This window comes from Podarcis vaucheri (genome assembly GCF_965113315.1).
Source record: "Podarcis vaucheri genome assembly, chromosome: Z".
In the NCBI taxonomy this organism is placed as follows: Eukaryota; Metazoa; Chordata; class Lepidosauria; order Squamata; family Lacertidae; genus Podarcis; species Podarcis vaucheri.
The window spans coordinates 25,896,101-25,920,592 of record NC_138758.1 but is presented as its reverse complement, the minus strand read 5'-3'; the positions used below and the strand labels follow the sequence as shown (position 1 = coordinate 25,920,592).

Genomic DNA, 24,492 nt, shown 5'->3' with positions numbered 1-24,492 from the left:
CCACCATTCTGTGGAGCTGGCCTTGCAAGATAGCCTCTGGAATTGGCCTTGCAGATCCTCCAGGTGTCTTGAAGGACATATTGAAGATACATCTTCCCTTTGGAAATGGCGGCTAATTAACTGAAGTTCGTTGTGGGTGGGCTCTCTGCAGCACTTCACACAGCTGAGCTATCAATACTATGCCTGTAGCTTCTGCAAGATTGCAAATGAGCCACAAAGAGTAGTGTTAAATGTTCGGAAAAAGTCAGAATCCCAAGGCAGTACAAGTTCCTCAGCTAAGTTTATTTAACATTTGTCAGTGACAACAGCTCACTCATAGGAGCACACGAACCAAACTGACTGGACAACACAATAATAAACCTAAGCATGAACTGACCGTTGACAGCTGAAAGTGCATGCGCTTACTTGCCATTAGAACGTTCGTCTACCAACCCTTATACGATTGGTTAGTACGTGCCTTGTAACATAAACTGTGTTAAACCCAACACATAACAACTAGATTAGAAGGAATAAACTTTATTTAGCAGTGCGCAACTACCTAGTGAGATCTCCTGAACTTCCTTTCTGTTAAGTTGTGGGTGAACATATCAGACGACACAGTGATTTCTCCAAAGCAACTCTTTATTTGTAAGCTGGAACAGAACTGAACAGCAAACAGCTCAGCCGGCCTGCTTTTATAGGCAGCTGGTGTCAACATTGTAGCAACAACAGCCCAGGGTTTCCCGCTTAAAGTAATTGACGTGGACCTGAGTGAAAACTATATACATGATACTCCTGGTGGCCAGGGTGAGAACTTCAATACATAACACTTTCCTTGCTGGTGTCACCCAGAACTGATTCTGCCCGCCCCCACCAGCACCACATTTCTAAATCACTTGAAATCCTGCTAACATCTCAAGGCCCAGCTCATTATATTGCCTAATACAATGGCCTTTCCTCTCTGAGAGGGGAAAGCCCCTTCTCTGCTCATTGGGTTTGTCTCTGCAGCAAAACCACAATTTTGAACTCCAACCAGAAGGCAAGATTAGCTCTAAGTTTGATGGGGCCCGCAGCAAAGCGCCCCCTTGGTGGACTTTTTCTTTACTCATGGTCTTACCTGGCAGGAGTAGCAATGGTGGGCAGCAGCCTCAGTGCTCTGGCGCAGCTGCCATTTTAAATTCCCATATTGCCAAGGATGAAATATCATGCCGGGGCATTGGAGGCAATTAATAACAGTGACTCAAATACCTTCACTGGAGGGCTGCAATTTCAATTGCCACAGAGAGGAGGTGTCGTGGGAGACTAAAATGGCAAGTTAAGCTCCATGGAAACAGGCCGTCCTGCAGCTACAAGCACATGGGCCCCATCTTTACCATACATTTAAAGCAGTGTAATACCACTTTTGGGACGTGGGTGGCGCTGTGGGTTAAACCACAGAGCCTAGGACTTGCCGATAAGAAGGTTGGCGGTTCAAATCCCCACGACAGGGTGAGCTCCCGTTGTTTGCTCCCAGCTCCTGCCAAACTAGCAGTTCAAAAGCACAAAGTGCAAGTAGATAAATAGGTGCCGCTCTGGCAGGAAGGTAAACAGCTTTTCTGTGTGCTGCTCTGGTTCGCCAGAAGCGGCTTAGTCATGCTGGCCACATGACCCGGAAGCTGTACGCTACCTCGGCCAGTAAAGTGAGATGAACACCGCAACCCCAGAGTCGTCCGCGACTGGACCTAAGGGTCAGGGGTCCCTTTACCTGTCATACCACTTTTACAGTCACAGCTTCCCTCTAAAAATCCTGGGACTGTAGTTTGTTAAGGGTGCTGAAAGTTTTTAGGAGATTCCTATTCCCTTCACAGAACTACGATTTCCAGAGTATTTTATCAACCTGTTTCTGTTCCCATGAAACTCAGAGAACTGTAGCTATGATAAGGCTGGGGTGGGAGAAGATAGGCTGAGTAACATATACAGTGGTAGCTCGGGTTACATACGCTTCAGGTTACAAACTCCGCTAACCCAGAAATAGTACCTCGGGTTAAGAACAGAAATCATGCTCTGGCGGTGTGGCAGCAGCAGGAAGCCCCATTAGCTAAAGTGGTGCTCCAGGTTAAGAACAGTTTCAGGTTAAGAACAGACTTCCGGAACGAATTAAGTACTTAACCCGAGGTACCACTGTACTGATGTTATCACTGCTGCCCACGAGCATCCACTGTTGAGGGTGGTTGCTTCACTTTGTCTAATGGGCAAACAGGCCCTGGCAGTTATTTATACTTACACAACATTCAATCGACCCCTTCCCTCAGAAGTCCACTAATTGCCAGCAAAGGAAGGCAGGCCTTGTCATGGATTTGAGATCCTCAGTGGGCAGCACCAAGGAAAATGGGGGGGGGGGATCTACCCAAATAAACCTGGTGCAGTGTTACTTATGATTATGTGTGTAAATCTTACTGAATGTGGTTGCAATGTCAAATCTTTTGTAAGCTGTTTGGGAACCTCTTTGAACTAATGTTGTAGGATAAAATCATTCTACATTCATTCATTCTTTTTTTTAAAAAAATGCTGATATAGTGCAACATAATGAAAAAGATCAAAACATTGTACAACAAATATATGTGTGTGATCTATATATTACATTGTAGATACATTATATAAATAAAAATATAAATTTAGTTTCTTTTCCTCTTTCTACAGTTACAATACTTGTGGACTCACTTCATTTGAGGAACTGCTAGCATTGAACTCTCTCTCTCTCTATACACACACACACACACACACACACACACACACACACACACGTGTGTGTGTGTGTGTGTGTGTGTGTGTGTGTGTGTGTATTTATATACATACATACATACCCCTCCTTTTCCCCTAACGGGGCTCTAGGCAGCTTACATCTAAAAATGGGAATCTCTAAAAAAGAGAGAGAAAAATCAAACATTGTTAGCAGTAAAGCTATATATGTGCATAAAATCTGTTTAAAACACACCAATAATTACAAGAAAAACAACATGACACCAGCCCTTTAATTAAAAGCAGTCTGTTGGAACAGGAAAGTATTCACTTGCCAGTGGAAGGACAGCAAGGAGGGAGCCAGTCCGGCTTCTCTAGGGAGGGAGTTCCAGAATCTGGGAGCAGCCACCAGGAAGGCCCTGTCCCGTGTCTGCACCAAGCACCTGTGATAGTGGCAGGATCAAATATCTCAAACCCTTGGCAGGTTCGTATAAAGGAACCTAAGTTCCACAGCTTGGACCTAAGCTGTGTAGAGATTTTTGGTGATAGCCAGCACATTGTGTCCTGAAACAGACCAGTAGCCAGGCAAGCTGTTGTAGAAAGGGAACTGTCTGCTCCCTATAACCAGCTCCGGTTAACAATCTAGAACAAGGCGGAGATAATTCATTTGTCTTAAGTAATCTGGTGCAAAAGATGGGGGCTCATTGTACATAAAAACATTTATGTAAGTGGTGGTTCCAATAGACTTTGATGGGAGCAAGTGACTAATGGATGACCATTGTTCCAGATGAGCAGTGCTATTTTCCTAGAGAAAGAGGTGCTGGAATGGACCGTGAAAAATCTCCCTCATTCTCTTAGAATGGGAAGAAGCCCAACTGAGAGGTGCCACAAATGAATTCTGGCTCAAAAAAAGCCCCACAGATGAGTTAATCTCATATTTAAAAAAAATACAATGTTTTCAGATAATCCCTCTACTGAGAATGGCTGCCTGCCTCCAGATTCAGTAGAAAACTCTGCCTGGTTCATTTCTGAAGACAACCGCTAGAGAGCGCCATTGATATACATATTTTGTTGCCTTTTCCCATATGACTGCTTTTCTCCCCACACCCCTTTCCTTTCTTCAATGCCTTCCTTTGCTTTTCATTTACTATCATGCAAACATCAGGAGCCTTTTTGAAATCGGATTGTGAATGGATTTGTGAGTGGAATGAGTGCTTAATAGTCAGTCAAACTCTACGAGAAAATGCCTGTGGTGTTCTTTTCAAGCGCCACTTACAGAGAGAATTGAGGCATGCAACTCTTAACATTTGCAATTTTGGGGTGATACCATTGCACCATGTCTCCTCTCATGGCTAGTCCCTGCCACCATCTTCCCTGGCTCTGTGGTTTCTGTCCCTCATGACTACTCCGTTCTTGCTTCCCACCACTGCTTCCCTTCCCTGTACAGACACACATGTGAATCCCCCCTGGGCCTCTGACTTTTCCTCTCGCATTCTCTATGCCCAGTGCTGGTGCCCATTCATTGAGGGGCCATCTTTCCTGTAGTCAGCACAGAAGAGATGGGGGACTTCAGCTGACAACGTGGACAACTAACAAGAAAGGAATTGGGGTTGTGTATGCACCATTAACTTTAAAGAGTATTACGTTTCTCAAAGAATCATGGGGGTAGCTTACCCCTCACAGAGCTATCAGTTGCCAGCACTCCTAACAAACTGTGCATAGCTGTCAACTGTCCCTTATTTGGCAAGAAAGTCCCTTATCCCAGTGCTGTGTCTCGCTGCTATCCCTTATTGATGATGTCCCTTAAATTTCCCGGGTTTCAAAGGAAGCAGCTCCTCTCCCTTCCTCCCTGCCAGCCAGGGAGGAGGGAGGCTCCAATTGTGTTTCTTGGCTGTGTTGCTCACCCAATAAGGAGTTTAAGAACAACTGTGGGGTGGAGCTTGCATGCCTCGTGCCGATAAAATCGGTCACATTGCCTGGGGACTCACCTTTGCTCAGAGCTTCCCAGCGGAGAGGTGACGGTGGTTTTCCTTGCTGCATACCCTTTGCCGGGTTGCTGCGCTGTGGGAACCACCACTTGAGGCTTCGTTTGGCTGTTCGCTGGGCTTTCTGCCTTTGGGTCGGAGGAGCTTAGAAGTTGAACATACCTGTGCTTGGAAAATCCCTTATTTTGGCTGCTGATCCCTTATTTTCAAGGCTGCTGGTCCCTTATTTTCAAATCTGTAAGTTGACAGCTATGAAACTGTGGTTCCCAGGATGCTTTGGGGAAAGCTGTGTGCTTTAAATTTGCTTTAAATGTACGGTGTGTACACAGGCTGGGACAGCTTCCTCAAGTTTAGACTTTGAATCCCACTCCGTTGTGCTGTGGGGTAAAGAATTGGAGAGTTTGATAGGCAACTCAGTAGGACTTTGTGGGCACCATACAGATGGATAAGGCAGGGTTCTACACTCTATGAAGAAGTCCAGAGGTATAATGTTCAACACTGTCAGTTAAAAGAATCTCAGCAGGATTAGAAAATGGTTAGGAAAGACAATGCTGTAAATAATGGGGACCAGAGGGAGGACTGCTGAGGAAATAGCATCTTCTCTCCTTCCCATGACCCTCTTGAGTTTCAGAGCAGAAGTGAGATTCGAACCCATGTCTTTGTGGCTCATCATAGCTCACACACTCAGTCCTTACATTGTGCTGTGGCTCTTTCCGCTAAAAGATGACAGCAGTTGATCCTGATTCCTAAAGGAATCACCTTGCCAGACCCAGCAAGCATAATTCAGTGAAAGGACCCTTACAAACTGATTGGTGGTGGTGGATTCTGAGTGACAAAATCAGTCATGGTTTTATTTTACTTTTTTGTCAGCAATGTAGGTGAGAGAGCAAAATGTTGGCAACTCAAGTGGGCAGGAGAGAATTGACCCAGATTTTTCTCCAACTTCACCTGAGCTGAATCCTCTTTCTGCCTCTTTCCCCTCAGCTGCCTTGTCAACTTGTGACATCTCAGGGAGTCCATAGCCAGTGGCAACAGCAGATACCAGGGACATGCACACTATAAAACTGGGATATTTGCACTCCTGTGTAATTAACACTTTTCAAAAAGGCAGATGTATTCAGAAATAATTTTATTAAGAAATAAAGCTGGCTTGCTGAAGCCCCTCTTCATTATTTTCATCCGTGGTCTCAGGAGAAACCTTGCCAGCTCCAGACATCCCTGAAAGGAAAACACAGGTGGCAGTGTGATGGGGATAGCCACATTTCGGCAGTGTAAACCAGGCATCTCCACTAGCTTCTGCCTGGCAATGCCACCCCAGACTTCTGAAGGCAGCCCTGTTTGGGGAAGTTTTTAATGTTTAATGCTCTATTGTGTTTTTAATATTCGGTTGGGAGCCACCCAGAGTGGCTGGGGAAATCCAGCCAGATGGGTGGGATATGTATGTATGTATGTATGTATGTATGTATGTATGTATAAATAAATAAATAAATAAATAAATATTATTCAGTCAGCCTACTTCCACTGGCTTCCAATCCTGAGTATTCGCTGGTTCACTCATTCACCATGTGCCTGGGGTCCAGTCTCCACGCCCTCCCTCCTGAGTGTATTGTTCCCAGTCATGCCACATCTGGAAGGCCACATACGTCTCACCCCTGAACACACAATTTGCCTCAAACACATTCAAAAACCTCCCATTCACACATAGAGATGCATTAACTCATCAGGCATTCTCAATTCACACCCCAGCTTCAACCCACAAATACTACACAGCTCTTGTCAGCAGGCTTCTGAAGGTGAATTTCAACTAGCTCACATCCCGAACTATCAGCCTGCTTCAGTCTTGTGGTATCTAAGGTAAAGGTAAAGGGACCCCTGACCGTTAGGTCTAGTCATGGCCAACTCTGGGGTTGCAGCGCTCATCTCGCTTTATTGCCCGAGGGAGCCGGTGTGCAGCTTCCGGGTCATGTGGCCAGCATGACTAAGCCGCTTCTGGAGAACCAGAGCAGTGCACGGAAACGCCGTTTACCTTCCCGCCGGAGCGGTACCTATTTATCTACTTGCACTTTGACGTGCTTTCGAACTGTTGTTGTTGTTGTTTAGTCGTTTAGTCGTGTCCGACTCTTCGTGACCCCATGGACCAGAGCACGCCAGGCACTTCTGTCCTCCACTGCCGCCCGCAGTTTGATCAAACTCATGCTAGTAGCTTCAAGAACACCATCCAACCATCTCATTCTCTGTCGTCCCCTTCTCCTTGTGCCCTCCATCTTTCCCAACATCAGGGTCTTTTCCAGGGAGTCTTCTCTTCTCATGAGGTGGCCAAAGTATTGGAGCCTCAGCTTCACGATCTGTCCTTCCAGTGAGCACTCAGGGCTGATTTCCTTCAGAATGGAGAGGTTTGATCTTCTTGCAGTCCATGGGACTCTCAAGAGTCTCCTCCAGCACCATAATTCAAAAGCATCAATTCTTCGGCGATCAGCCTTCTTTATGGTCCAGCTCTCACTTCCATACATCACTACTGGGAAAACCATGGCTTTTACTATACGGACCTTTGTTGGCAAGGTGATGTCTCTGCTTTTTAAGATGTTGTCTAGGTTTGCCATCGCCTTTCTCCCAAGGAGCAGGCGACTTTTAATTTCGTGACTGCTGTCACCATCTGCACTGATCATGGAGCTTTCGAACTACTAGCATCCAAATACGAACTTCACTGGCTTTCACACATCAACTGCAGCTTCTGCCAGGTCCATTGCCAGGTATCAGCTAGTTTCCATTCATAGATATAAGTTTCCAAAGACATTAAAGCTTTTCTTCATGCAACAAAATAACAGCTACCAAAAATACAAATGAAATAAGTAGCATACAAAACCTTTCTTTTAAAAATATTATTTTATTTTGACAAAGTAATACTCATATATAAATAAGAGTAAAAATGTGCACCCCACCACCAAGACCATTCCATTGTAACTATCCAACACCCTAAATTTCAACACCTCTTGCGTTGGTTTGACCCCTTTCCATTTTAACAGTACAGTCGTACCTTGGTTTTCAAACAGAATGCGTTCCTGAAGTCCGTTCAACTTCTGAAACATTCAGAAACCAAGGCATGACTTCTGTAGCTTCCAATTGGCTGCAGGAGCATCCTGCAGCCAATCGGAAGCCGCAGAAGCCGCGCTGGACATTCAGCTTCCGAGGCAAAGTTCGCAAACCGGAACACCTACTTCTGGGTTTGTGGCATTCAAGTTCCAAGTTGTTCATGAACTAAGCTGTTTGAAAACCAAGGTACGACTGTACAAATTCTACAAACACCCTCCATATCTCCTCAAAATCATTTTTCCTGCATATTCCCCGTCTTACTTTTATGGCACATGTTAATTTATCATTAAAAGCTAAATCCCACACCTCTTTATACAATTCTTCCATTTTATATTCTGCTTGTCCCTTCTACTTCCTAGCTATAATAATTTGTGGTGCTGTCAATAAATTTGTGAACAAGTTCTTCATAGCCCGCAAACCTTCCACCCCTTCATAAATAATGCTACCTCTGGACTTTTGGTCAGCTTTAACCCAGTGATTTCTGTTATCTCCTTAAACACATTTTGCCAGAAAAAATGTACATATTTACACCCCCACCACATGTGAACATAATTCCCGGTTTCCTGGTATCCCCTCCAACATAACACTGAATATTCCTTGTTTATTTGATTTAATCTGACTGGTGTTAAATACCACCTCCAAACTAATTTATAATAATTTTATTTTATTCTTATAGACAACATTTTCAACATACAATTCTCCCATATTTCCCCCCAGTGTTGACTATCTATATGCCCTGCCAGAGTACTTTCTTAAAGGTAAGTCTTTATTATTATTATTATTATTATTATTATTATTATTATTATTAAAAATTTCAATGTGAAATTATAATAAAAATTACAAACTTTGAATCCAAAATAATACTATTTAAACAAGAAAGAAAAACAGAACACAAAAAAAGAAACAAAAAACAAAAGAAAAAGCACACATCTGCAAATAAAACCATATCTTCATTCAAATCTAGTCATTACATATACACATATTGACTTCCTTCCTTTGTTCTAAGACCTCAAAAATTTTACTCTTTTTAAATTGTTGTGTCTAATGTAGATTACTTCTATCTTTATACTTTTTTACACCATTTTTCTTTTTCTTTAACCCTGTAAAACATCATTCATTACATACCGATATGTTTACTTCAGAACAATGTTTTTTCATATACTCTTTAGCACACCCCCATTCTTTTAATAATTTCTGGTCCGATTGTCCCCTTATGAATGCTGTGAGTCTTGCCAGATTTATATATTCACAAAATTTAATTTGCCATTCTTTCATTGATGGAATTTTTCTCCCTTTCCAATTTTTTGCTATAAGCATCCTGGCAGCTGTTGTTGCATAAAGGAATACTTTCCTTTTATTGTCAGGAATAATCTTTGTGATTATACCTAAAAGGAATGCCTCCGGTTTTTTTACTGAAAGATATTTTAAACATCTTTTTGATTCCTTCATATATTTCATTCCAAAATTGTTAAAGGTAACTCTTATCACCCACAGAAGGTAGTAACGCCTACCAATCTCTCCCACCCCACCCTGGCTCTTTCCTTTCTTGCCCATCTTCCAGCTATGGATATCAACCAAACTTTAAGCTGCAACCAGCATGTTAATTTGCGTTCTTCCTGTGGCTGGCTGGTGCAACAGCTGTGACAGGATGCCACCCGCTTCTTTCTGATCCTCCTCTCAACATGGATGGTCCTGCGCATGTTGCAGGATGGTTTTCAGTGCCAGCAAGTTCTCTTGCACCAGTGGTGTAGCATGGGGGGTGCAGGGGGGGCGGCCGCAACGGGCGCAACATCTGGGGGTTAGGGTTAGGGGGCGCAAATCCACGGGTTAGGGGGCGCAAATTACTTGCCTTGCCCCGGGTGCTGACAACCCACGCTACGCCACTGTCTTGCACTGTTGAGATGATCTGGCTGGCCAGCAAGAGGAATCCATAGTGGCTGGTTTCTCTTAGTTTGAGGTCCTGCCTTGGTCTTAAGTCAGGGGTGTGTGGGGTGTTAGGGTAGGGGTAGTACATTGTGGGTGGAACACATGGTGTTCCTTCTGCAGTAGTTTGTCCACCCCACCTTTGGTCCCCACCCTGCACTCTGCTCTCACCTCTGGCTCCTAGAAGCTGTCAGCATGCAACAGCAGCCACACCCTGGGAATGGCTTCTACTGGCTGGCTAAACCTGGTGAGGGTAGCTGATGGCTTTTAAACTCTTAGTGAAAATAAAAAAAATCCTTCCAGTAGCACCTTAAAGACCAACTAAGTTAGTTCTTGGTATGAGCTTTGTGTGCATGCACACTTCTTCAGATACACTAAAACAGAAGTTGCCAGATCCTTCTATATAGTGAGAAGGTGGGGAGGGGTATTACTCAGAAGGGTGGTGGGAATGGGAGATTGGCAGATAGCTGAGATGAGCCTGTTGATGACTCTTACCGACTGTAATAGGCCTTACAGGAAAAGGCAAGGGGTGAGAAGGTGAGAAATGGCTTAGTCATGTATAATGAGATAAGAATCCAATGTCTCTGTTCAGACCAGGTCTCTCCATGGTTTTAAGTTTGGTAATGAGTTGCAATTCAGCAGCTTCTCTTTCCAGTCTATTTCTGAGTCTATTAAAACCATGGAGAGACCTGGTCTGAACAGAGCAACTTCTGTTTCAGTGTATCTGGCAACTTCTGTTTCAGTGTATCTGAAGAAGTGTGCATGCACACGAAAGCTCATACCAAGAACTAACTTAGTTGGTCTTTAAGGTGCTACTGGAAGGAATTATTTTATTTTGACTATGGCAGACCAACACGGCTACCTATCTGTAACTGAAACTCTTAGTGAGTTAGGAACTTCCCTTGCATGTGAAGAGTGGCTGTGATCAATAGGCTGGCACTGTTTTGGTTTCTATGAATAAAGAGTTAACTTCACTGACACCATGTTTTTTATTGCTGACTTGCCCCTGACTCCAGATCCTGACAGCTAAGGAGGAGATAGTCCAAACAGAACAGGCCCTGATGTTGTTTCACATCCTGGTTCTGACCCTCATTGGTGGATGGAGTACTCAAACACCCAACTTGGTTTTTGCCAAAGGTTGATGCGATACATAAGCCAGGCAGGGGGGTACCTATGGATTGGTTAGGTTGCCCCCTGCCAAGGGTGCAGGCCCATGGGGGCACAAAAATCGCACCTCTCCACTCTGGCTAGGAGTGGCTAGGAGCTTCCAAAAGGTAAGAAAATGCAAACTCCTTGTGTTTCTTGTCTTTTTATATATATAAAAATATTTATTAAAGTTTTCACAATATTACATAATGAAAAAGAAAAAATACAAAATAAAAAACAGTTAAAAACAATTCCATCTTTTTGTCACTTATCTTTCATTTGCTTGTTTCCCGGACCTCCTCATACCTCCCTTTTTTGTATTCCACCTTGTGTTTCTTGTCCATGGTCTCTCCTGGCTTTGATACACCTCCTTGCCATGTATGCCTGGTGATAAGCATTCAAGTTAGCAGGTGTACCAGTCTAAGTTCAGGGCTAGGCATAAGCTAAGACATTGTCCCAATACTTGCCATCCTCTACTGTCATACCCTTTGAGAACCACTGAGCTAAGACATTGTCCCAACACTTGACACCTTCCAAAGTTCTCCTCTTGAAAAGTAGGGCAGGCACAGTTATCCACAAGATTAGTGTCCCAAGCCACAGGGTTGGGCAAGCAGACAGGCACTCCTCTGAATCACCTGGGTGTGCTGAGTCTGTTCATGTAGGTGCAGTCAGCTCCATGTTCTTGGAAACAGGTGGAGTCAACAGGGCCAGCTCACTGTCCAATCAATTCCTATGCACCTCCTGGGGTGGTAAAGGGAGGCTCTTTGCTGTGGGGAGTTGTGTCTGTCTGCGATAATATGGCACTCAGGGTGTCCAGTGGCACAGAGGTGGGCTTCTAATCCACTCAGCCTCTCCCCTGGATCTGGATTGCCCCCCTCACATGTGCTGCCCCCCCCAAAGATCCAGTTTCCCCAGTTCTATGTTACCATCCCACCCCTCTATGTTACCATACCACCCCTCTGACCAATCTTACCAAGATGTCTCCACAGGACTCATGACACTGCCCTCTCTCCCTCCCTTCTTCCTTCCCACAAAGCTGATGGTCTCATTCTCCCCACAGGCCCCAATGCTATCTTTGCCTCCTTTCTCACAATCCTTGTGCACTGTAGGTTGGTCATTCCAAGTCCAAATAAATCCCAAAGTTGCCAGTGTTGCAGATAGCTCTAGAGGGCTCAGGCAGATTAACCAAATCATATGAGAAACTGCTGGGTATGTTTACCTGAAAGAAGAGAATATGAAAGGGAGAGATGATAGCCATCTTCAAATATCCGAAGTACTGTCATTGTGTGTGTGTGTGTGTGTGTGTGTACACACATACAGTGGTACCTCGGGTTACAGATGCTTCAGATTACAGACGCTTCAGGTTACAGACTCCGCTAACCCAGAAATAGTACCTCGAGTTAAGAACTTTGCTTCAGGATGAGAACAGAAATCGTGGCGCAGCAGCAGTGGGAGGCCCCATTAGCTAAAGTGGTGCTTCAGGTTAAGAACAGTTTCAGGTTAAGAACGGACCTCTGGAACGAATTAAGTTCTTAACCCGAGGCACCACTGTGTGTGAGAACACCCTCCTCTAGGGCAACTGAGGGCAGCAATCTAGTTTAAGGAGAGCTTGACAGAACTGAGGCGCACATAACTGTGATCTCTTATGGAAAACAATGGTTGAGAGCTTCTGGGGGAACAGCTGAAGTACTGCATCTTCAGGCCCACCTCTTGAATTGGCTGCGTGAGGTGTTCCTTTGCAGTAGTGAGAGGGGAAGAGTCAGAGAGGCTTCTTGGGTCCCCTTTACCTGTAGACAAGAGCCGCCTGCACCCCTCGTCTCAGCCACTCAGAGCGAAAACATTCATCACTTCCTGTCTCGGCAACAACAGTGTCAAGAAAAAAAACAAGGCTGGATATCATTCCATGGCGCCAAGAATCGGAGGAAGAAGAAGAGGGAGGAGAAATACTACAGTAAAGGGAGGCTTCCTCTCGGCCAGCCAGCCGCCATCCTGTGACATTGGACGGCCTTGGACTTCTGAAGCACACAGGGTGGGTTCCCACACCTTCCCACGCCCCCACATCTTTTGCTCCATGTTGTTTGCCAGTGGCCAGTGTGTGTGCGAGAGCGCATAGTGTTATCTTTTCTTCCCTCTTCCTTTATTTCCCCTTCACAGACATTCCCCTTTGCTCCAGCCATGCGGAAGGATACGGCACAATAATTAAAGTACAGCCCTCACATGCATCATGATTTGGATCAAACGGTTGTTGGAGGGTATGCACCTGGAGGCATTATTCCCGCTTCCAGATAAGCCATTGTTTAGAACAGGAATGAGAAGCCTGTGGTTACAACTCCCATTTCCCTTGTCCTGACCATTGCCCATGTTGGCTGGGACTGAAAGGACATTGGAGTCCAACAATGTATGGAGGGCTACATGTTTCCCAGGCTTAGAGTCTGAATGGGAAACAAGATATGCAAAGTTAATAACCTAATAAGAGACATGTCGGATTAGAGCAAAGTGGGGCCCTCTAGTCCATCATCCTGTCCCTCCACTAGTTAATCAGATGCCCATGGGAAACATACAAGCATGACCTTAATGCAACAGTGTTCTCCACACTTGGGAATCCCAGTGATTGTTATTTAGTGGCAATCCACCTCCAGCATTGCAAGCAGTAGGCAGGCATCATGGCTAGTTGCCCATGATAACCTTATCCTCCATTGATTTGTCTATATCTCCTTTAAAGACATACACATTGCAGGCCATCATCACCTCTTGTGGGAGCAAATACCACAGAATAACTATGCACTATGAAGAAGTATTTCACTTTTTTCCATCCTGAAGCTTCCAACATTTAGCTTCACTGGATAGCCTTGTAGGCTTCTAGTTTTATGAGAGAGGAAGAGAAATATATCTCTGTATACTTTCTTCAAGCTACACATAATTTTGTACATTTCTATCATGCTCTGCCCCTTAACTCACCCTTATTCTAAACTATAAAGTCCCCAGCATTGTAACCATTCCTCACAGGGTCATTGTTCTAGCCCCTTGGTCATTTTTCTGCCTTTTCTGCACCTTCTGCAGTTCTGCAATACTCAAGTTGCTGAGTGGTGAGATGTACTGGGGTTTCAGCATGTCCCTTGGGTTTGATTTCCTTGGAATTAAGATAATTGGAAGGAGCATGAGATGGACGGCTCACAGCATTTAACACTTCAGTAGACCTAGATCCTCCAGTGGGTTTCTCCAACACTTCAGTGGGTTTCTCCAACTCAGAGATAACAAGTCAGGACTCTGGGTCTCTTTCATGCCCAGTTACAAAACTGACTTTTTGTTCTCTTGCACATAGAGACACTTTGATGACATCACCTTTAGCAAGGGCAGAGGAAGACATCTTCCTTCCACAAGAACTTTAGCTCCATACTTTCTGTGGCAACACATAACCTGTCCTTTATTTTAGTTTTGCAACACCTGGAGTCAGCCAGACTATGTTTGTCCACAGGTGAAGGACAAAGGATGTCCCACTTTTCTTGCCTATTCATAAAGGTAGCGACTGAGCCAATAACCATCACTTAACACAGGACATGACTGGGCAAGATTTTACTAAATTAGTTTCTATGCTCTTGCAAATTGTGGGTCAAAGGTCACATCCAGACCATATATTTAAAGCATTTGCTCCACCCCCACCCCCAGAATCCTGGTAACTGTGGTTTGTTAAGGATGAAGTTGTAGCTCTGTGAAGAGTAAACTACAGTTCCCAGGACTCTTTGGGGGAAAGCCATGTGCTTTAAATGTGTGCTAAGTGTGGTTTAAATGTATGGCACAGGTGTGAGAGCTCATTCAGACTCACCCCAAACTTCACCTGTCAAATCCTGTATTAGTATTCTGGGCTGTTCTGTAATGCTGTGTTGCAATTCATTCCTAGCTGCTCTCGGGGAAAAGACACTTGCTTAGAATGCAACATTCATCTGACTCAGCAAGGATGTTGTAATTATGTTTTAATTCAGCTGCCCTTTGTCCTTGCAATGAGTACCACTCAGGTTCTGATGACAAGCGTGTGACCAAAGCAGACTTTCCAATGTTCTTAACTCACTCTTCGCAGGGCCTTCACCTTTCTGAAACACACAAACACAGCATTCTGACTCCTCTGCTACCACTAGAGAAAGACTGGGTGATTGAAGATGCCTGCTTACTCAATTGCACTGGGAATACACCCCGTATTGTCAGCCTAGCTGAGTGGCAGAGATTTTAAAACATGACATGCATGTTCTTTTTGATTCCTAGAATGCTGCAAGGTAGTGGTGGGGTTTCATAGAACTGCCTTATATTTCTGGAAGTCAGTCACTTTCTCCATTAGATCTTAAAAGAAAAGAAAATATGTGGAGGCAGGCAGTTCACTTAGCAGTGAAGAGACAAAAGGGCCTGCCAAAATTCTCCTTCATTTTCATTCCTCCCCCCCTCCACACTGGTAAGCTGGAGAATATTTAGTCTGTAGGAGGAAATGGAGTTGTGGGTGTCAGAGACAGCTGGAACATGTATCGTGTGTGCTGTTCTTCCCTCTCCTCCCCCCTTCCCAAATATAGCACACTGTTGTTTTCCTTGCTGTGAGAATATTGCAGAAGCACGTTAGCATTTTGCTGAATAAATGTGGCACGTGGCCACTGCAGGAGCATGTAATCCCTGCTTTCCCATGGCTTGTCATCTTTCACAGCTCCCTCGGCCTCTATCAAAGGATTCTATATATTTTTCCTTTGCTCCCTTTTTCTTTACTTTGCTTTTATTATTGTTGTATCACCCACACAAAAAACACACTGTTGATGACAAAAATAGCCATTTTTTTTATTTGTTTACTTTTGCTGATCGGCATTCAAAATTATTTGAACCTACATGGCTGGCCTGAGGCATTTTTCCTGCCAAGAGGGAAGATGCAGATAGCATCACCCATTATAAGGCTGCCTGCACACCATACAGTGGAAACACATTTCTGTTCTCCAAATAATCATGGAAACAAGTTTGTTCATGTTATTGGGAACTGTGGCTCTGTGGGGAGGGTAAACTACAGTTCCCAGGATTCTTTTTTGGGGTATGCATGTGTACTTTAAATGTGCTTTAAGTTTATGATGCATACACAGTTTTATTTCAATACTGGTGGTGAGGGAGAATCCTTCACCATTCCTGAAAGCAGCAGAGCAGAACAGCGCAGAGCAGAACAGCATAGGGCAGTGGTTCTTCGAGGGTGTGGTGCGCCACACTGATGTGGCAGGAGAGAATGGCAAGTGTGGCAGGAAGATTCTAGGACAATCAAATAAACATTTAAACATTTCAGCGTAACATAGTATAGTACAGCACAGTACAGTATCAAAATATGTTTTTATTTTTGGAAAATGGATAGATAGCTTTTCAAAATGGGAAAAAGAACATCAACAGATAGTGAGGACAATCCTAGTTGTGTTCCAGAATTCCCTTTCGAACAGAGTACTGGAGAAGACTAGTCTAACTCTACACTAGTAGCAGGCCCAAGCAAACCTCCCAAAAAGAAAAAGAAAATTTGGTGTGGCAAGATCAAGTTTTTATTCTGAGAGAAAAATGTTTGAGAACCACTGGATGAGGGAATTCAAGGGGAATGGTAGAGCGGGGAAATGCTGCTACCCTCTGGCACCTGCCACCTGAGGCAGATGCCTTACTCTGATTAATGGTAGGGCTGGCCATGAAAATGTACTTTTACTGCATGTGTACACCTCAGCCGTGGACACCCCCATTCCAGTCAAATTCCTGGAGGAGGGCCAGTCACCCAGGATATCAGGCATGCTTCCTTAGCCTCTCTTTCAAACTCTGAAATGCAAACCCTCATGAGTTTCCCTGCACTTGTTAGTTCCAGATTACCCAGCAGCCCCAGTAAGAGGCTGCTGATAGGCTGGTCAATAGCTTATATCTGAAACATAGGAAGCTGTTTTATCCTGAGTCAAACCATTGGTCCATCTTGCTCAGTATTGTCTGCACTGACTGATAGATGCTCTCCAATGCTTCAGGCAGGGGACCTTCCCAATTCTACCTGTAGATGTCAGAGGTGGAACCCAGGACTTTCGCCTTGCAGAACAGGTGTTCTACCACTGAGCTATGGCTCCTTTCCCCAAACCATTTGGCCGCCCCTGTTTCTCAGAACAATTTTGTGTTTTCTTCCTTTGTTTCTACTTCTCATCACCTTGCCCCGTTTCCTTGAGTCTCTTATCCTGGCCAGTCCTGCCTGTTTGTCTGCTTGCCTGTCCTGGATTCCCCTGGTTCTGAGCCTGCCCAAACCAACCTCTTAGGCTCCTGATCATGCTGTACTGTTCACAACCTAGCAAGCCCATGACACATAGGTCAACCTGCTTTAAAAAGCCAGGGGCAAGGGATGTGCCATTTTAAGGCAGGGCTTAATGAGTTCAAGGATCACACTCCCTGCTGTCTGGGCTGGGCCATGGGCAGAGGTCCAAAGTGAGCCAGTAATCACTACCTGAGTGTCAGAGCCACAGGACAGCTGAGGAAGCAGGGTCAAGAAGATGCTAGTTGGATATTAGGGCTGAAGAGAGCAAATCAAGACCTGTGGTTAATCCAGGAGGCAGGACTCATCCAGACGTTAAGATGAAAGGTTAACCAAAGATACAGGGACATAGCAGAGCTCAGCAAGACTCTGCTACTCATGCAAGACTTAACTGGAACATAAACCCCTTTGTACTCCTTCCTTTCAAGGAGGATGAAGTAACCTGCCTAGATAGTTAGAGTACCGTAGTGGCTGGTGTCCGTTGAGGCTGGTAGGGTGGATTTCAGGGAGACCAACAGTAGGTGGAGCCAGAGCCACTGATACACAGAACAGACTAACTCTAGTGCAAATGGCCCCTTGAAATTCACCACCCTGTTTGTGTGCAGAGATATTGTGGAGGCTATCTATTAGCAGTGGCTGTTTGGATAGCCTTCACAATATCTCTGCACACAAACGGGGTGGTGAATTTCAAGGGGCAATTTGTACACTAGATTTTGACTCCCCCACCAGCAATTTTTTGGTTTGGGCCACTGTCATGACTGTGGAGGTGAATTTTCCTTTGTAAGGGGATGAGGCCAAGGACTTGCTCAGAAGAAGAATTCTACCCAAGGACTAACCTCAGAACCACTTTCACAAGACAAGCCCATGATGCAAGGGTACCTCTGGCCTGTGGATGTTAGACAGCTGTCCTCTGACTCAGAAAAACCTATTTTCAGAAGATTCAGTCTTCCCCAGTATTATCATCCCTGCTCAGGCTTCTTCTATGACAATGTCAGGTCGTTGTTGTGGGAGATCAGCAGCCAAACCTAACAAATGCATATTATTGCTAATTAGCGTGAGAAGGGGTTAACACTGCAGAGCTGTATTGCTGATAGGCAGATACTAAGACCATAGATGTTCAAGGCTCTATGTTATATCATTTCCCCTTGTCTCCTGGAGAGTACTTCTGGTCCATCCACTTCCTTCGACCATCATTGGATGTGGACAAGCCTCTACTTGCTCCAGCTTTAGGCACATATCTGAAGCTGGTAATACTGTAATAAATCCTTCTAGAGAATTTAAATCAGGCATAGGCAGTCGGCCCTTCAGATGTTTTGGGACGACAGCTCCCATCATCCCTGAGCACTGGTCCTATTCGCTAGTGATGATGTAGTCCCAAAACATCTGGAGGGCCGAGTTTGCCTATACCTGATTTAGATGCTTGCTCACTGTTTTGTGACATTTTGGTCAGCCCTAATAAATGTACTGCCTCTCTTGTGATGTTTGGCTTCCCCACTCTTCTACCGCCCCATGATGAACATGGCTATCTACTATTTTTCTATTCTTGTGAGGGTTTTTTCAGGGTGTGTGTATATGTGTTGCTGGAGTCTAATGGAAGATCCCATTGTTGAATTAGCCAGGCAAGAGCCACTATGGCCCTAGGTATGAGTTGTTATTATAAGAAAGGAAGTTGTTCTGTGCCAGAGGGCAAATGGGTGGGCTTCCACCATACCTGGCTAGTAGTGTGAAGGACAACAGCCAGGGCAAGTGCTGAGAGTTTGTGTGTGTAAGCTGGGCTAGAAGCAGGCAGTTGGCAGAAGCCTGAGGGTGACAGCCATGCTTGATGTCTGCTTGAATCCAAGGCTGTGACTGTGGGAGAAGCAATACCTTCTGGGGTGTTAATGCTGTGAGTCTTTCCATCTTTGGCTTAGGTTGTATACATATTTGTAAATAAAACATCTATCATTTGATAAATGAAGAGTACATCAGCTCCTGGTCAAAAACTATGGTGTATAAGGCCTCTTCAATAGGTCTTTCACCATATTTTCTTACCCACCTGGGGTATGATACTGCCCTCAAAACCGTGAAACAGAGGTTATGGGATATTGCCTTAGTGATTTATAATCTCGCTCACATGTGACCTGTGGCTGATCTGTGTCAGGAATCCAAAACCTCATTCCAAGGAAACCAAACCCTGGGTAAACTCCTGGAACCCTTGGAAAATCATTCTGCTTGGAGATTGGGGTGGAGTACAACACAACGTTGCCCATTTCCAGTACCCTGTGCCAGAAGCAGGCAGGAGACAGATGGCATTTTGGGGGTCAGGTTTTGGTGGCTCACGTTTTTCCTGCTTGCAGAGATAATGGGACTAAGTGAATCTCAGTCTTACCAGTGTGCTACATTTTATAATCTTCAGCAAAAGGATTTATTTAGGCAGATTTGCATAGATACGTTACAGACGATACCTGTCACATTTCAAGTTGGGGCCTTTGAAGCCACTGTAAAGTTTTCTAAATATGCACTTGGCAATTGAAGGTAGCAGTTCATGCATATAAAGGAGTGGGTTTTAATTCACACAAGCTGATTCTGCAATAAATTGGCTAGCCTTTAGGGCAGGGGTAGGCAACCTAAGGCCTGGGAGCCAGATGCGGCCCAATCGTCTAGCCAATCTGGCCCGCAGACGGTCCGGGAATCAGCATGTTTTTACATAAGTAGAATGTGTCCTTAAAATGCATCTCTGGGTTATTTGTGGGGCATAGGAATTCATTCATTTCTTTTTTCAAAATATAGCATGGCCCACCACATGGTCTGAGGGACGGTGGACTGGCCCACAGCTGAAAAAGGTTGCTGACCCCTGCTTTAGGGTGCCATCAGCCTCTTTCTGTGTGTGCATGCAATGGCACAATTTGTTTTACCCTAACAGATAAAGAGACCCCCACAGTCCAATGCTAACCAACATTGGTGACTGGTCCTCATTGCGACTGGTATGGTGGAAGGCAGGGAGCCCAACAGGAGGTGCAGCAGGAGCCGACAATGGAAGAGCCAACTATTTTAGCTTTGTTCCCTGTTATCTCTGTTGAGTTCTACAAGGGCAACACTGGCACCAAGGAGAAGGAACTGATAGCCAGTGCCACATTTGGACTGATTTTAGGTAGGAAAGTGGGCAGCTGGGGGTTAGCTGAGGGAAGACCAAAGTGAGTGGGGGCAGTGCCCCATTGGCCCTGATGAATCAGCCTCCAAAGTTAGCCATCACAACTCAATAAGATTTCGAAGGGGCTTACTCCCATGTAAACATGTTCCAGAGGGACAGTTCACCTCTGCTTCCTTAGAAGTAATGTCTGGCTGTTTGCGAACCCTGTGTTGTGAACGGTGGTCATTGTGACTATTTTCCATGCATTTTAAGCTTGAAAACAGTGATACCAGTGTTTCCCAAACTTGGGTCTTCAGCTGTTTTTGGACTACAGTTCCCATCATCACTGACCCCTGGTCCTGCTAGTTAGGAATGAAGAAACAACAGTTTGGGAAACCCCCACATCCCTCAGAGTACAGTACAACTGTGTAATATGCACCTGCCAACCTAAAACAACACATAATGCATCTGAGAAAGTGCTGGATTCTAGTCCATGAAAGGTCACGCCAGAATATACCTGTTCATCTTGGAATAGTGTGGAATTCTAGACGTGTTTCCTTAGAAGTAAGTTGCCTCTAATGCAATGGGACAAACTCACAGGTGCTGGCAATATATTTTTGATTACAACTCCCATCAGTGGGAGCCAGTGTGGTGTAGTCTCCGCTCCTCCACCTGCAGCTGCTGGGTGACCTTGGGCTGGTCACACTTCTCTGAAGTCTCTCAACCTCACTTACCTCACAGAGTGTTTGTTGTGGGGGAGGAAGGGAAAGGAGAATGGTAGCTGCTTTGAGACTCCTTCGGGTAGTGATAAAGCGGCATAACAGATCCAAACTCCCCTTCTTCTTCATCATCAGCCCCAGCCAGCACATCTGTATGATGCAGAGGCTGGTGGGAGTTGTAGTCTTAAACATCTGGAGGGCACCAGACTGGGGAAGGCATGGGTATACTGTAAATTCCTATTATATTTTTATTACTACTGTATTTAAAAAGCCAAAGAGTAAAGATTTCAGGCTGCATGTTTACATAGGCTTACAAAGGGGGTTTTTAATCTATATTTTGATAATTTTATCTAAAGCTCGTCCTACTCACCGCAGACCTGCTGAAATTAATGGGCCTACAGCTGTCTTCTGCCCTCAAAAGAACGCTGCATGCTGTAGATTACCCATCATAAGTGGTACTGATCCCAGCAACTATTAACAAATTACAGTGCCTATAATTTTTAGGGAAGGATGGAAGTGCTTCCAATGTGCATTAAAGACATAGTCTGTTTGCAGCTATTTGTTAATTTCAGTGGGTCTCCTCTGAGTAGGACTAGCATTGGATCCAACCCATTATGCCTCCACATTTTTAATTCTATTGATTTTATTGGTATTTTATGTATTTATTTTATTAAATTTGTGAAAAAATAAATTAGCATTTGATGCGTATTTTATGTAAAAGGCTTAGAGTTTGTTCTTTAAGTTGGCAGTGGGGACAGATAAAGTGGCACAGAAATTTTGTTAAACAACCAGTAACACTGTCCTTGCTTGGAGGTTTTTATGCAGAAATTGGATGGCCATCTGCTATAGAGGCTTTAGTTGAGATTCCTGCAGTGGACTAGATGACTCTTAAGGGTCCTTTGAACTCTAGAATTTTATGAAATGATTTGCAGTGAAGATTTCTCGCTCTCAGCTGTTTAACAAAATTCTAGCCCACCCACTCAACCCTAAATTATAATATTACAATGAAGAAAAGCTGTGGTTGGGATAATTTGGTATCTTTGGGGATAAATTGATATAGCTTTTGAAACTGATTTATTTTACTTTCCTGTGTAATGGAAGGACAGTAAGCCCCCTTCTGCTCTGGTGTTCAAAAGGCAAATCCCCTGGCTCCGGATTCTTTCTTATGCGAAGCACTATCTTCTTTTGCAGCCGGACGCGGTTGGCGGACCCCGGGGTTCTAGAAACAGAAGTGGGTGGTGGGGAGGAGGGGCACAAAGTAGACCCTTTCCACGCTGCCGCAACTGCCTGCCCGCACGTGCGCTCCAAATTTATCCGAGCAAAGCAGAAGCTTGGGGGAATCAGGCAGGCAGACCCTTCTCTGGAGTGACAGAGAGGGAGCGATAAAGAAAGAAAATTAAGAGCCTGCAAAGCGGCTCCACTGGCTGGACTTGTCAGTTTGCACGGAAAAGCCAGGCAGTGCATTGCGGCGGAGAGCCAGAGAGAGGGAGCGAAGGCGGGGTGGGGGTTTATAGCGGCCTCTTGCCCCCCCTTTTTTGCACGTGCTTGTTTTTGTTGATGGGGCTCAGCCCGGCCCCGGCATCACGTGCCTCCTCGACGGCCCTCATTGTGTCGGGATCCGCCTGTGTGTGTGTGTGTATGTGTGTGTGTGTCACTGATCAATGTCATGACTTCCTCCTTGGGCTGAGCAAGCGGCTGCGTCGGGGAGGACCCGGTGGAAGGAAGCCGACTGCGTTGATCTCGTCGCCCCCAACTCCTCCACCTCCACATATACACGCTCTCTCGCTCCCTCTCTCATACACACACACAACTTGCCCGGCTGCACCAGCTTCCTCGGCATTCCTCTGCAGCCTCGCGTCGCCGCCGCCGCCACCCTCGTTGCTCCGCGCATCGCACCAAGCCTCCTGGGCTCCCCCCGGCGGGACGGCGGGGGGCGAAGAAGATGAGCGCAGGGCACGTCGTGTGCACGGGCTGGCTCATCAAATCGCCCCCTGAGAAGAAGCTCAAGAGATACGTGAGTAACAATAACAATAATAATGAAAATAAGCCCTGTTTCTGCACGCCCGCCCGCGCGGCCCCTGCTGCTCCTTTCCTTGCAAGGTTTTCTCTTTTGCTTTAACAGCGGAAAGCTAGGGTGGGCTCATCGTTCCTTTGCCGTGCAACTCCTGCCTGCTCGCTTTCCAACTGCGGCGAGCTGGTGCGGGGTGTAAACTCCTACGACTGCGGGGGGGGGGCAGCCCGATCCTAAAGCTGTGTCTGCTAGGAAGCAAGCCCTGCTTGAATTGAGCGGGGCTTGCTGCCAAGGTGAGTTAGGGTTAGGATTGCAGCCTTCAAGTGACAACGCCGAAATGCGCATCGGCGAAGCCGGGTTCTCGTTTAGGCTCCCATCGGCATTGCGTTGCATGGGCTGATGGTGCTATTCGTAGACGTGTGTGTGTGTTTCTGTGTGTTTGATACAAATACAACTGTCGGCCCCCACCCCCTTCAGTGCTTGGGTGATGGTGGTTGTTATGCAACCTGTAGTTTGTTTTCAAACCCCAAAAACCTAACAAACCACATTTTCTGTTTCAGTTAATGTGTGTGCCTGTTTTGCAACCGACATTCAGATGCATCTTGTTTGACTTTGGGTGACTTGCAAATAACTTCTTGCTCTCTCTATTGGGGGACTCGCACACATAGTTGCATCTCAAGAAGTGGCGTAAAGATGCGGCAGTCTTGCAGCTGCTTCGTGTGTGTGTGAGATCAGATCCTGATCGCAGCTGGACCGAATTCATTTGCATGAACCCTTAGTGTCTTTCGTAGTTGGTGTTACGAGGGCAGGGTGGAGGCGGCGGAGAGAAGGATGAAGGAGTTGCCTGCTTCGGCTAGAAAGTTCAGAAGGTTCCGGGGCTCAGGACCAACTCCATGTGTTGCAAGGAACTGTTATTTTGCAACCTACCTAGAAACTTGCTCTCGCGGGGGCCCCCTCTGACAGTGTGCGTTGTTTTTAAAAGCCCATTGCAAGCTCTCAGCTCAGGATTTGAAAGAACGCCGTAACAGTTAAATAACATCATCAATTTTCAAATGTTTGTGTGTTGGCCTGCCTAAAACAGCTGCAACCGTTTTGGTGGTCCGTGGACTCACCTCGCAGCCTCGGCCGCTTAGAATCCTCTCCCTTAACTACCCAGCCCAGCCGGTCTCGCTTTCCCTTCGTCTCAGCCCTGCCGCCTCCCTCCTCCTCCTCCCGGTTAGTCCGGTCTGTCTTCATTGACGCTATAAATCTGCTGGGCGGAGAGATCCCTCACACCCGCGCGGCTTCTTTTCCTTCTTAGTTTATACAGTGCCCTGCAAGTGCCCGGCGAGAGTACTTAGCAGACTTGGGACTGGAGGCACAGTGACTCCGGAATGCAACCAGCAAAACACATTTCCTGATCCTGTGCGTCCCCTTTGTTGCTGTCCGGTTTGTTGACTGATCGGGAATGAATTCACTTAAGCGCCCCATGCCTCCCGAGGAGGGAGAGATGCCACCTCTTAATGCAGTTCTGGCAGGCTGGCATCACTTCTTCTCTA

At 45.6% G+C, this 24,492-nt stretch overlaps 1 protein-coding gene and 1 long non-coding RNA gene across 4 annotated transcripts in view; one reads left to right on the top strand and one right to left on the bottom strand.

Annotated features, from left to right (window-relative positions):
* The first annotated feature begins 8,488 nt into the window (after nt 1-8,488).
* Nucleotides 8,489-24,492, top strand: part of GAB3 (GRB2 associated binding protein 3) — a 94,643-nt gene continuing 78,639 nt past the window's right edge. Inside the window, exon 1 of one of the 3 annotated variants that reach the window (XM_082208135.1) lies at nt 8,489-8,530. In XM_082208135.1, coding sequence (XP_082064261.1) covers nt 8,504-8,530 — 27 coding nt within the window. In that variant the 5' untranslated portion in view covers nt 8,489-8,503. Of the gene's footprint in view, nt 8,531-21,966; nt 22,958-24,492 lie in introns of those variants that run through there. The other 2 variants (XM_082208133.1, XM_082208139.1) reach the window with 2 other exon arrangements.
* Nucleotides 15,688-22,856, bottom strand: LOC309523912. The gene is made up of 3 exons (XR_014215682.1): nt 22,759-22,856; nt 17,952-18,140; nt 15,688-16,106 (listed from the first exon to the last, which is right to left on the bottom strand). It is a non-coding gene; the product is annotated as an uncharacterized lncRNA (long non-coding RNA).